This window comes from Cyrtonyx montezumae, unplaced genomic scaffold, assembly GCF_038088225.1.
Source record: "Cyrtonyx montezumae isolate F1298 unplaced genomic scaffold, pur_monq_1.0 scaffold_2, whole genome shotgun sequence".
NCBI classification, from domain to species: domain Eukaryota; kingdom Metazoa; phylum Chordata; class Aves; order Galliformes; family Odontophoridae; genus Cyrtonyx; species Cyrtonyx montezumae.
In genome coordinates this window covers 44,439,016-44,452,282 of record NW_027071936.1, presented here as the reverse complement: position 1 = coordinate 44,452,282, position 13,267 = coordinate 44,439,016, and the positions used below count along the sequence as shown (strand labels likewise).

Genomic DNA, 13,267 nt, shown 5'->3' with positions numbered 1-13,267 from the left:
CTCTAACCAAAGACTGTTCCTTAGGGAAAAACTTAGCTATGTAGCATAATGTCTTTTCTTCTGATAGACTCATTTAAAAAATATTTCTACTCTTCGCTCCAGTATCATGCTGAAGGAAAAACAAACAAACAAACAACACTGACTGTAAACGTATATTTGGACCTTAAAGTGTTGAAAACTGGGGAAATATATCTGTTCCCTGAATGGTATGTTAGATTAATAGATCTAATACACGGATGTATTTGTTGACTACAATAAGGAAATTACGATACGAAAAACAGATGTACTCTGAACTGCAAGCTCTATTCTCTGTAGTGAAAATAATATTTTAAAACACAGTCACTGCTGTACTACTAATGTGAGAAAGTAAGACAGGAGGGTTCTAACTCTGGAAGTTTTCAGAATCATTAGTATTGATAGGCTTCTTTGTTCTACTGTTATTTAGCAACTGGTTTGGTTCTACTGCAGACAGGCAGCCTGTGTTACCAATTGTCATAGGGAGGAATATGACACATTGATAGGAAAGAATGACCTGTCAAGTTAATTTGTCCTGACTGTTGCTCTAGGCAGTCTTTGTCATACTTTGTTAATAATATAACTTTTTTTTTTTTTACATATGAAGCAATTGCTAAAAATTTAAGCGTGAGTGAATATGTGTGTGTTCTTTCACTTCTGATGTGTGACTGAAATTTTATAGGTTGTGGTCTTAGGGACCATCAGTGCATTAGCAAATTGCTAGTCGTATTGTAGTTGGCATAGTTGTCATATCTATTTGAAGGTGCTGATACTTGGCATTGAGAAAGCTGTGAGCCATTGAGGACTTGACTAAACCTAAGATCCATTTGATAGATGTTTGGTTCTCAAAGAGTACTCAGATATCTAACCTGTACACTCTGGCAGTTTGTATTCATCTCCGTAGCAAAGGACAATAACCTTAGCACAAAGACAAAGCACATAATCTTATAGCATGTGCAGAGAAATTCTGAGGACAGGAGAAATGTACTGTGATGCAAAATCGGTGGCAGACTTTTCTGGTGATTTGTGGTTTTCCTCTCTGCATGTGATTCTTGGAGCAATCAAATCTGTATTGATGATAGAACACGCAGTCTCTGGAACCACCCTTGCCCAGTGCTTCCAGGTTAAGCTTGCAGTGACATTGAACAGAGCTGTCCTGGGCTTAGATCTCAGATGCTTACCCAGTTACTAGTTTGTAACTTGCTCTCATCTCACTTTCCAGTACACTCAAGGGATTAGGAGTCCCTAATAATTTATGAGTCTCTAATAGAAATAGCTGGTTTGTCTAGGTTGGGAGGGGATACTCATTTGCTATTTACAGTAGGTGGTGGTGTGAGGATGAGCTTCATCTCTGTAAATGAGAGATAACTAATACCAGGTTTGCTTTGGTATGCTTGCTTCTGTCATTTTCCTTCTCAGATGATCCTTGCCTTGCAAAATATGTGCTCTGCTGTTACTTCCTTTAATTTGAGAGAATTACACATGCAGTTCATCCAGCCATCTTTGTTGCATGGTTTTAGCGTAGAGCACAGATTAGGGTAACCAAGATGATATCTTATTTTTGAATTTTATGAGGTAGTTTATTAGCATCATAGCTTGAAAGATTTGTGATGAGTTCTGTTTTCTGATAAGTCAGACTCCACTGGTCAGATACTGAGTTACCTGGCCACATGTTGGGCATGTGAACAATTGTCATTCTTTCCTCCATTTCTTAAACAGTGACTTTAGTGTTAAGCACAGAAAACTCACATCAGTTCTATGAAAACTTGATATGCATAGATACAATGAATGGATAAAAAGGGGTTCTTTTTTTAATGTTCTAATTTTCTAATCCTCTTATGCATACTGTTCCTCTTACTCTGCCTGTCATCTCTGTTGTCTTGGTTCAGGTTTCAGCAGTTAATTCTGCCAATTGAAAGGGCAGGAATACTCTTTCTGTAGTACAGGAGCTCTGTTAGTGCGTACATTTCTTGAGGGTTCCCTCCCAATCCTGCTGTTCGTATACTGGCAGCCACTATGTAGACAACTTAAATGAGCAAGCAGGGGAGGCACTTTCTTATCAGCCTTAGTCCTGTGGTGTGTGTCATTCTGTCTTAGGGAGCTACACCAGCTTTCCATGTTCAAGCTCCTGCTACTATCAGTTTTCAAGTTTATATTTCAGTTGGAAAAAAAAAATATTTCAGAGGAAAAAAAAAGGGGGGGGTACAATATTGGATAATTAAACTTCTGTCAGTGTGGCAGAATGCCTTCCTTTGTCTCTGTGCTTTCTTTTTCTGCTTCCTCTTAATTCAGAATATCCTGAAATGTTGGGTGAGTCATTCCTAATCATAGTTAATTCTGCAGCTATGAGAATGCTTTTTTCAGAACACTTAAAAAAAAAAAAAAAGTAGGTGGGGAGAGTTCAAGGTAGGACATTGCTCCAGCTCTGTCTTTATGTCTTTCTCTAACTTAGTACCTTCTGGCTAGGGTTGATTCCTTATTGGGCAGCAAAGTCAGTCCGTTCCTTTGCAACTGCAATGAAACTTAGATAATTCAAATAGGAAAAGGTGTTTTAAAAATGAAGAGTAAACCGAGTCCTGAGTATATGAATATCTGTTTTTGAGACGTATGGCTCATTTGTCTGCTGAGTTTCTGTTTCTTGAAGGTCAGCATGTTTCAATACAATGTGATCTTTTCTTTCAATCTTGACATTTCTAAAGATCTTTTTATATTTGTCTTCCAATTAGCAGCTTATTTTCCTGTGACCATTATTACTTTTCTACTGGTTAGTTGCTTTAAAAAGATGATGACAGTTCTTTGTGATACTGGCAGTGCAATGTCTACCTTTTACTAGATAGCTACAAACTAGGTGCAAGATGTTGGTAACAGAAAGTGATTGTACTTCAGTCTTATAAGTAGAGAGATCTTTTACATGTCTAGCCAGAAGGACAAAATGGTGATGAAATCAACTCCCATTTTTTGAGTTGTTTCAGAATGATCATGGAATAAGCAACTTGGTTGTCTGCCCCCAGCAAGGTTTGACACTTTGAGAGGAAAGGCTGTATGCTTGGAACATTTGCAGAACTGTTCTTGGTTAGCTTCTCTCGTCTTTGCTCCTGAGCTCTTTTCCCTCTTTTAGCCAAAGCTATTGTAGAAATGGATGAGACTATGTGCAGCATTGAACAACTACTTGCACTGCTGAGTCTCTTCTCTTTAACAAGCTGCCACAAGCGGTGTTTTCTGATTCAGGAAAGTACAAAGAGGATGGAGTCACTTCTGTCACACATAGTATATTTTGTGTGTTTCAGTTGCTAAATTCAGGAGTCTGGTACTTCAGTGTTATTTCTTGAAAGCAGTTAAAATTCTTTAGGCTTGTCTGTCTGAGGAGAATTTTACTTTGCTGGTCATTTCTGTGAAGAAAGGAGTGCTATTGATTTAACTTTTCAGATAAATGTTGATATAACCTGTGATAAATGGGGTTCTTTGAACTATTGTCAATGAGGACCTATAACCTCCTCTCTCTTTTTTGTTTGTTTTATTCCTTTAGAATAATGTTAGAATGGATCATGCCTATTTTGCTCTTTATGCCTTTTATAGAATTATTGAAGAGGCAAAATGTACGTTCAATTCTCCTTAGTTAATAAATAATGCATGAAGTCTGCGTGTACCTACAAGTAGGACTAGTGCTGGTAATAACATGGAATTACTGTGGATTTAGACCCACAACCAAGTTGCAACTCATCAGTAGATTACAGTAGCTGGTAATATGCACAAGTCTTATTTGGACTTGCACAAGGGACTTTGGGGTTGAATCTGAACCAGGCTCTCTCTGTTGTTAAGATGGTTCATGCTTATGGATAAGGTATGGTGGATCAGTTAAACTGTGACAGACTGAGTAAACACAGTAGATTTAGTGATTCTTACTCTGCTAAGCAGTTTGCTAAATGACTCCATACAAGGTCAAAATGTTGAGTAAATTCATTAGTGAAAGTAAATATATTGCTGCTTACAGTGTTGACTAAAATGTTGCTTTAAAAAATTGATGTACTAATCGTTTGTTTTCTTTTTTTTTTTAAGTATGTATAGAAAATATGATTCGACTAGAATAAAAGCAGAAGAAGAAGTCTTTTCAAGTAAGAGATGCTTAGAGTGGTTCTATGAATATGCAGGTAAGTGTGAAATGTAAGTTTCTTCTCAATAACGATTTAGCCTATGTGTTAAGTGAGCTGAGTGAATGAACATACTTGACTGTTCTAATTTACTTTTAAAACTGTACTTCTGTCACAAAATGTTGCCTGTCTGATCCTGTAAGTTATGCCATCTGCCATGTTAGCACTGAGTAGTGCAGAACTGCTCCGATGGAACTATGTTTGTAACGTAAAAGTAACTAACTAAATAGAAAGGTAACGGAGGTAGTAAAATTAACTGCTGATGCTAAATCAAGTAGTTCTAGTCTCTAGCACAAAAACAAATAAACACAAGTGTCCCACAACAGTCTTGGCTTTGAATCGTTTTCCATTAGAAGGTACAAAGAGGGTCAACTGAGTTACTTGTTACTCCTTTAATGTATGAGAACTTCCTTCAGGTATTCCAGGATTATTGATTGTGATCAATGGTCACAACAGATCATCCATTAACAGTGAGTGAAGTTGTTGGCCATTGTTTGTTTTCACTTTTTTTTACACGTGCTTTTCTGAGGGGAGAACTTCAAGGGGAAAAAATCTTTTGGCTGCAAAGAGGACCGAAAGGAAATAAAATAGGTCTTTGACAAAGGAAACAAGGTCATCTTGCAGTCTTCTGATGTTTTGGATAAGATTGCTCATGGTTTGTTCTGTTTTGTCTATCCTTATGTGTAATGAAGAATGACTTAATTTGATGTAATAAAATATTTTTTTCTTCTATTAAAATTACATATGCTAAATTACGTAGTTTGAGATTTCACGTGTCTGTGGCACTGTGAAAGGAGACTCAGAAAAATTGAAGCCAAATGATACCTGTTAGATTCTGCGCTTTTCCAATCAGCTTGAATTATTTATTTTTTTACTCTAGCAACAGGGATAACTCATTTTTATCATGACTTTGGTGGAGAGAAGGGATGAAAGGAAGGATGTGTATGAAAGATCATTTGGTTTTCCATTGACTGCATACACCAACATATAACAGAAAAGTGGAGAGTATGATTTTTGTTTATTGTATTGAATAGCAATGTAAAAAATGAAACTTTTTTTGAATAATAATATCTTTTGTACTCTTGCTTTAAAGTCTTCTCCTTTATGTATGCAGACAGTTAGCACTGGATTTGTTATTCTTTTTTTTCCTAGTGTCTTCATTACAGAATTAAATTTATTTTAAAGGCTCTTGATTACAGTCGAAAGAATGAATGAGAGGATATCGTAGGAAGATGGGAAAATATTTAATTAAACCTTGTTATTTCTAGAATAGTAGGTTACCTAATAACAAAACTTAGGATTATTTTCCCTTTAATACCTCTTGCACTCTATATATAGAATAGAAATACGGATGTCAACCTCTAATGCTTTTTTCCCCCAAATCAGCCCTTCTTAATGTGAATGAAATAATTCTAAAAAAAAAAAATCCAAATACTTAGGCATTAATTGTACTGTGCTCTTTTTTTAGTACACTATAAATTTTTTCAACAACATAGCGTAGATGCTGCAAACATATTGATTGAACAGCATCCCAAAAGTAGAGTATTTTAATAATATCTGTTTTTGAACCTTTTTTCATTTTAAGTCAGCAAAGATACAGCTATGTGTAATTTGTATTTTCATTCCCCCTGCAGTTACTGAAATTCTCATAATGTGCAGCTGTGGAATTATTGCCATATGAATAAACAGAAACAAAATTCAGGGTCTTTTTTACTGTTAACATTTTGTAGAGTTAGCATATGAATGAAACAATAAAGAATAAGGTTTTGGGAATGAGAGTCTCTTGTATCATACACATCTAGACACCATGATTTTACATGCTACAATGTTATGATAACAGTAAAGGTTCAGTAAACAAAAACAGTAAAGCATATTATTAAAGATTTTGTTCATGTACTCTTCCAAGATTGTCTTGGTAACTGGGTGGAATAAAAGATGGCTCTTGATGGTAAGAGTGAAGATTTGTTCTCTAGTTTTTCTGTCCTTGTTTCCAAAGGTGAGATAAAGATACAAGTGTATCCACATCCGATTGTAAGCAGGGAGATATTTTTGCATGCCAAAGTAAACCAAACTAAAGTGTATGGAAGTTCAGATTGTACTCTGTGATTAAATTTCTCATATGCTCTAAAGATCAGTCTGTTGTGATTTTCAGAGATATGTGAAGTGCATTTTCTTTGCAGGCACTGACGACATTGTAGGTCCAGAAGGTATGGAGAAATTTTGTGAAGACATTGGAGTTGAACCAGAAAACGTAAGTTCGAGCTCTGTTCAGAAGGTGCCAAGTGTGTTATGATGTTGATGAACCTGTCTAACTTCTCCTAATTTTCCATGAAGAATTAAATCAAATAGAAACATTGGAAGAAAAAAGAATATAAACCAGAGAGATTTAAATTCGCATTTGGAACCAACTTGCCTTTGTTCTCAAACTAGAGCTGTTAACTTGAGTAAGAATTTAATTTGTCTTCACCATGCCTTCCCCTTCTTTTTTCCCCCCACTCCCTTCCTGACAAAGGAATGAAATAAAAAGTTGAGAAAGAGGTGATGACATCTTTTCTGAAACTGCACTGGGGATTTAACACAACTGCCAGCTAATGGGAGAAAGGGATTTCAAGTATTGTGAGCATTATTAGCATTCCCATTATGCTGTTTCAAAACTCAAGTAAAGTGAACTTATATTTTAATATTTATGTATTTATGTTTATATTTATATATATATGAAGGAGAGAGAAAATTTTAGGAAACAAATAACTATGCCTTTTACTACCTTTTTCCTGGTGACAATACATGCTAATACATTCTTTTAAAATGTACGTTCAAGTCCCATATTTGCAAGATTTGTAAATCATCATCTCTCACTGGTTAAAATGACAATTGTTTTTGAAAGATTTGCTGGTAATATAAGATGTGATTTGCTACCTTTGGAATTTATTGTTATAAGCCCTTGAGATAGAGACATTTTAGGTTTGTAAGTAGGTATTCTGATTTTGCATTAACAATATAGAGCAGCACTAATATTAACCACAGTTGCAAATTTAAATTGCTTGATGACTCTTTTTCCTTCTAGTCTGCAGAGGTGTTTGCCTGCCACTTTTTCCATGCATATGTCAGAATTAGTATCTTGAGTATCCTGAATATGATAGTAATCTTCTGATACCACTTTTCCAAATTCTTTATTGCTTCAGTGTTCCATGTGAGATATTAAAAGGAGTCTGTCTCCTTTGGGGCAAAATTGAAGCACTTACCAGTCCACAGGCTGATTCATATGTGCTAATGTTAGTTCACCCAGTGTACGTAGCACCTACTTGATTTATACCCTATGTTCAGACTTGCAGAATTAGATGGTGTTGACAGTACCTTGTGGTAGCTGGATTCTTTAGGGATCATTATCACATTTAGGACAATTGGATTGCATAACGGATTGCAGTGGATGCTCATCTGGATGAATTTAACATATGTAACTTGTCTCAAATTAGTGCTTAAATTTAATGATTTGGGAAAGCTTTTCTGTAGCCTGTGCTGGCTCATCTTCCTCATGGTTGCAGTATGCACCAGCTTAGTACTGTGACGCTGTGTTCTCCCTTGATGTAAGGTGGCTAACCTAACAGATACTGACTTTCTATCTTTGTGCTGCTATGTTATGGTTTGAGTTATGTGCAAGTCTGTTGTATTTAGATTTAATTTTTAAAGCAGCTGCTCAGTAGCAAAGTTCTGAATGTTTTGTTTATTTGAATAAAGTATTTGTAGCCTACTAAACAGCAACTGAAAAATATGCAGATGTTTTTGTTGCTTCTCTTCAGCCTTCACTTTTTTTTCCACTGAAACAGGTAGTAATGCTTGTATTAGCATGGAAGTTGGATGCACAAAACATGGGCTACTTTACATTACAAGAATGGTTAAAAGGAATGACATCACTACAGTAAGTGCTTTGAAAAAATTCTGAAGATTTTTTAATAAGTAAATGCAGGTTGTTGTTGAAAAAATGCACTTTTATGTTTTAAATCATAACTTAGAGTGCTCTAATGTAAAGCAGAAGCAATATGGTTTTTTTTTTTTTTGCTGCTTCTGGTGATACGATTCATTCAAAGCCAACTTGAAACTTGGCTGCTGCTTGTTGAATACTTCTAAAATGTCTGTAGTCTCAGGAAAACAAAAATGTAATGAGGCACATTGTTTCTGTCTACAAGGACATTTGTCTTCGTCACTGGGTAGGCCTTATTTATTTACCCTTCTGAGCTTTACTGTCATTGTATAAGTGTTAAATATTGGCATGTTGTTAAGCATTTTAAACTGAATATGCTCTAACAATCTGAACTTTTTTTGTGACTGCATTTTCATGTTCCTTCTAAGGGTTGCTTTCCCAGTTGAGCTCTTATCTTTATGGCGTAATTAACATAGAAGTAGTTGAATAACCACATGTCAGAGAGTTGGGGGGAAGAACTATGTTTTGTCTTTTCTTTATGAAGCAGGATCACCAGAACTTTAGGTAGTTCTATAGCTTTGCTGAAGCTATGCAAGTATTGTTTCCCTTCAGTGGTTTGTTGGTTGTTTTCCTTTTGTAGACAAATTTGTAGTTTAATCTCATGGGGAGTGCATTTTCTACAGCTTCAGACAATTTTTTTATCACAGTACAAGCATAAGGCTTTGCTATTTTATCTAAAAGTGTTTTGTTCTGTGGGTTAAATTGAGGCTTCTTACACGGGCAAACTTAAGCCTTTGTGTTTTGTACAGTGATGGGAATACAGTTAGACATTCTTTTTCTAAGAACACCAGACATCTGTATAAGAATGTAGACTATGAATTTGCTCTTTGCTTTTCTCATAGATGTGATACTACGGAAAAATTGAGAAATTCTCTGGATTGCTTGAGATCTTTATTAAATGAGCCTACCAATTTTAAACTAATTTATAGATATGCATTTGACTTCGCACGAGTGAGTACTGCAGAATGCCAACATATAAAACTAAACTTTACTTTCAGTGGTAATACTTAAGTATGTTTCACTTAAGATGTCACTCAAGATTCCTTCTAGCAAGCGTTCATGTTATTATCACTCCTATTTTTTTTTCTTACTGCTTGTGTTATATAAGCATAAACATATTTAAAACAGGAAAACATTTCAGCCTTTTCTGTGAGTGGTAAAAATCGTAAAATTGATAAGAGGTGATTATAATATAAATATTGATTTTAAAAAAGTCTTGAAAGATCATCAGTTATGTTTTCATTTATGAAACGATATGAAACAATATCCTGTTATCAGCAGAGGGAAGAGTAAAAGCAAGAGAGATGTGTGGATGGCCATAAATGTTCATTAAGCGAAGGAGTAGAAATAAAAGAAAAAGGAGAAAATAAGTGTTGCAAAGGCAATTGCTCACTGTCTTCCACAGGCAGACCTAGCCAGTTCTGGAGCAAAAGATAACTAACTTCCCTGAATCTGCTCTCTCCCTGTTGTTGCTGAGGATGATGCTGTATGGCATGGAGTGTCTTCTTGATTGGTTTGGGTCATCTGCTTGGTTGTGTCTGCCCTCCCAAACTCTGGCTCATCTTCTGTCTATTCACTGGGTGGGCAGAGAGAGAAACAGCAAGGGACTTTATTGTGCAAACACACTTTAGCAATGGCTAAAACGTTGCTGTATTACCAGCTTCGTTTTGGCCGAAGGTGTAGAACACTTCACCAGACAAGTTGCTGTGAAGAAAATAATTCTGTCCTAGCCAGACCTGAGTACGCTGTGTGAAGACTTGTTCCATTGCTGAAAATAAAATACAGAGGTTAGAAATACTTAACATTGCCAAAGAAGTTCAAGATACTGGTGAAATATTTTGAATTGATTAAAAAAATGTTTTACTAATTGCAAGTCCGTGCCAGCTGGTGGCCTACCAAAAATAAGTGATTGGCCATCAAATAAATAAGAGGTCAATGGGTGGAGTACTTTCAAGAGGTACAAATGGATCTGACCAACAGTGCTCTCAAGAAAGGGTTCTAATGCAAACAGTCAGATGTTCTGACATCTGTTGAAAGAAACAAGAAATCACAAAACTGTAGATTTGCAAGTTGATATGATTGCAACTTGCAAATCAAATCAACAGAATTGCTGATACTATATTATATTAATAGAATTATTGAACTTTTAATAGTATCATGCTAAAAGAGGTGTACTGGAAAGTGGCATCAATAACAATAGAAATAAATACTAATGAAGTGTCATATCTAATTATGCAGCAGGTGAATATGGTTTTTTTAATATCAGAATGATGTAAGTTATTGATAGAAAAAATTTAATGGGAGCAATTTTGTTTTGACCTGGAAATCTATTGATTTTCATTTTAAGGTGATGTTTTCAGGGAAGTACTCAATGGCAAAAATATTACATGTGTAGGTGTGTTACTTTTGGGATGTACTGAAGTCATATTAGCAAGTTCATTAAAACTTCCCTACTAATCAGATGGAATGAATCTGCTAGATGCAGGGTGATGATGCTTTTTCTTTAAAAGACAAGGTAACACAGGCAACAATATACAGCAAAAAATTACACGCAGGCTTGGAGGGCAGAGAATTAACTGATGCTAAGTTGACATAAAACTGGGGCACTTCTACGAGAAGTCTCCATTTGCTGTATGTTAGAGTGTCATGTAACCTGTACTTGTTTGATAATTCATTTCATCTGAATTTAATGTGATCAGTAGAATAACAGAACAAGGAATCTCCTCTGATCACTTTCATATAGTCATTGTTAAATGTCAGAAGATAACTAAGCAGCTATCAGTTCATGGGGTTGTAAGAAAACCTCAGGAAATACACGCAGTGATGCTACTTTAAGACATGGCCATGCAGATGCATGCATGCAAGCATGGGTACAGCTGTTGTTTTCTAAGGTTTGAAAGTCACAAACAGGAATACATACCAGCTCAGCTGTCAGACTTTCTCAGGTAACTGTCACTGCTATGGGAAGCATCCTCTAGAGCAAGACTTAGCTGCGAGGAAGGAACTTTTAGTAGCAGGTTGAGTTTTAACAAGAAGAGTTAGATCTTCCTGAAATTAACATTTTGTATGTTTTGTTCCCTTTTGACATTTTTCCATTTCATGCAGGAAAAGGACCAGCGCAGCCTGGACATAAATACTGCCAAGTGTATGTTGGGCCTTCTTTTAGGAAAGACATGGTCTCTTTTTCCAGTATTTCATCAGTTTCTAGAGGTAAGGAGGTTGAAATAGAATTACTTGGTCTCTGCTGTCTGACACTATTTTACTCAGATACAGAATTGAGAGATTTTTTTTCTGAAATAAATTATACTAACACCCCCAAAATAGCATTTATAACTGGTTATTATTCCTTTCTTGTTTCTCAGATCCCTATGCTGTTGATTTTTATTTGATGCAAGACAGAGTATAAGATGTCTTTGATTTACTTTTCCACTTCTGTTCTTATTGATGCATGTTTGTTCATGTAAAGATGGCTTAATGTGAAACATAAATTATTCAATACTAATTTGATTGTTTAGTGGCTTCTTTAAATTCTGTTTAGTTTTAGATTGGATGCAAATAATTATAATTCATTTCAAGGCTTAGATTTCTGCATGAATACCTGAATTTGAAGGAGAAGAATGTTTCAGTAACTTCTGTTTCTTGCCTTAAGCAGCAATCAAAATACAAAGTTATCAATAAGGACCAATGGTGTAATGTTCTTGAATTCAGCAGAACAATCAACCTTGACCTCAGTAATTATGATGAAGATGGAGCCTGTAAGTACTACCATATAATGGTGTTTTAAAATAATTTATTTCTCTGAGTGTAATCACTTGGTATCCTTTTATGAAATTTTGTAAAATACAGTATTTGATCTCTCTACAGGGCCAGTATTGTTGGATGAGTTTGTGGAATGGTATAAAGGAAAACAAATGACGTAGAAGTTCAACTATGCACAGCCACTCAAGAGTCACTGTTACCACAGTTATGTCAACCATTAGCCATAAACTGCTATTTGTATCAAAGTGCATGCTGCTTTTCTTGCACTGCATCCCTTTTGCAGGGAACTTTTGGTGTTTGCCATTTAACAAACTAGCTATGCTTGCTGTGTAGCACTGTTCTCTTTGAAGGCTGCTTTGCATTTTGTATTTACACTACAAATTGGTAAACTTGCCAGCGTCTTCACTGTGATTATGTGTATATTGCTGTTGAAATTTTGTATATGTGTATAAAAAAACAAAGCTTCAACTAGGGATTATTTCTGCAGAAATGTATTGTTAAAATAATTTTGTGGCTTATTTCTAGTCATCACTTACATGTTTGTTGAAACTTTAGCTAATTTGCTTTTCTTTTGGTCTCAAATGTAGCATTTCAGAAAATGAACAGACTGCTTGGACATAGTTATGGTGAAGAACTATTGTCAGTGTTAATGTTACTATTTGAGATGCCAATTTCTGAGGGGAGAGACGACATGTGGTGACTTTCTTAATGGGAATTCACCAAACTTGACCTATTGCTTAACAGAAGTGAAGCATTGATGTCTTAAAAACAGCAACAAAATCATATATAAATATTGAAACACTGTAGTAGTTGTACATGCTGCAGGTTATTTCCATTTGAAGAAAAAGTACTGACTTTTTAATGTTAAAACTGCAGTAGTCGTTACAGGTACAATTGAACAAATTAAAGTACCTTTTAAAAATGGGTTTTAGACTTTTGTAAATTGCCTTTGGCATACTCCTTTTAATTTTTGTTGGACCCGGGAGTGTTTGGATTTTGTTGCAATACGGTTAAACTTAAAGTTCTTGCTAAAAATAGTGGTCTGGGGAATAAAATCTACTCACCTCTAGCGCATAGGTAATAGAGATTTCCTTTTTTTTGTTTTGTGATGTCGGTCTTTCTCACGGTCTCTAGCTTTGTTTCTGAGTAATCAAACATATTGTCAGAATGTTGCTTTTTCTTTCATGCTGGGGATTGGAATTCCCTAGCAGAATGTCCATTGCAGGCAATGGGCATGTTAAAGACCAGTATTAAATGACAGTACTTTATATTAGGGACCGCTTCCTATTTCACTAATTTCTTTACCTGTGTAGCACAGTTCTAGTGATTACTTTGGGAAAAACAAGTGAGTGAGTGGGGTGATGCT

The 13,267-nt window shown here is 35.5% G+C and overlaps 1 protein-coding gene across 1 annotated transcript in view; it reads left to right on the top strand.

The window, feature by feature from the left end:
- DCUN1D4 (defective in cullin neddylation 1 domain containing 4) overlaps positions 1 to 12,982 on the top strand; it is a 32,402-nt gene extending 19,420 nt beyond the window's left edge. The window contains 7 exon segments of the mRNA XM_065737041.1: positions 4,072 to 4,163; positions 6,344 to 6,414; positions 7,988 to 8,079; positions 8,985 to 9,093; positions 11,248 to 11,352; positions 11,795 to 11,897; positions 12,007 to 12,982. Of these exon segments, the coding sequence (XP_065593113.1) occupies positions 4,072 to 4,163; positions 6,344 to 6,414; positions 7,988 to 8,079; positions 8,985 to 9,093; positions 11,248 to 11,352; positions 11,795 to 11,897; positions 12,007 to 12,062 (628 nt within the window). The 3' untranslated portion in view covers positions 12,063 to 12,982.
- Positions 12,983 to 13,267: the final 285 nt, after the last annotated feature.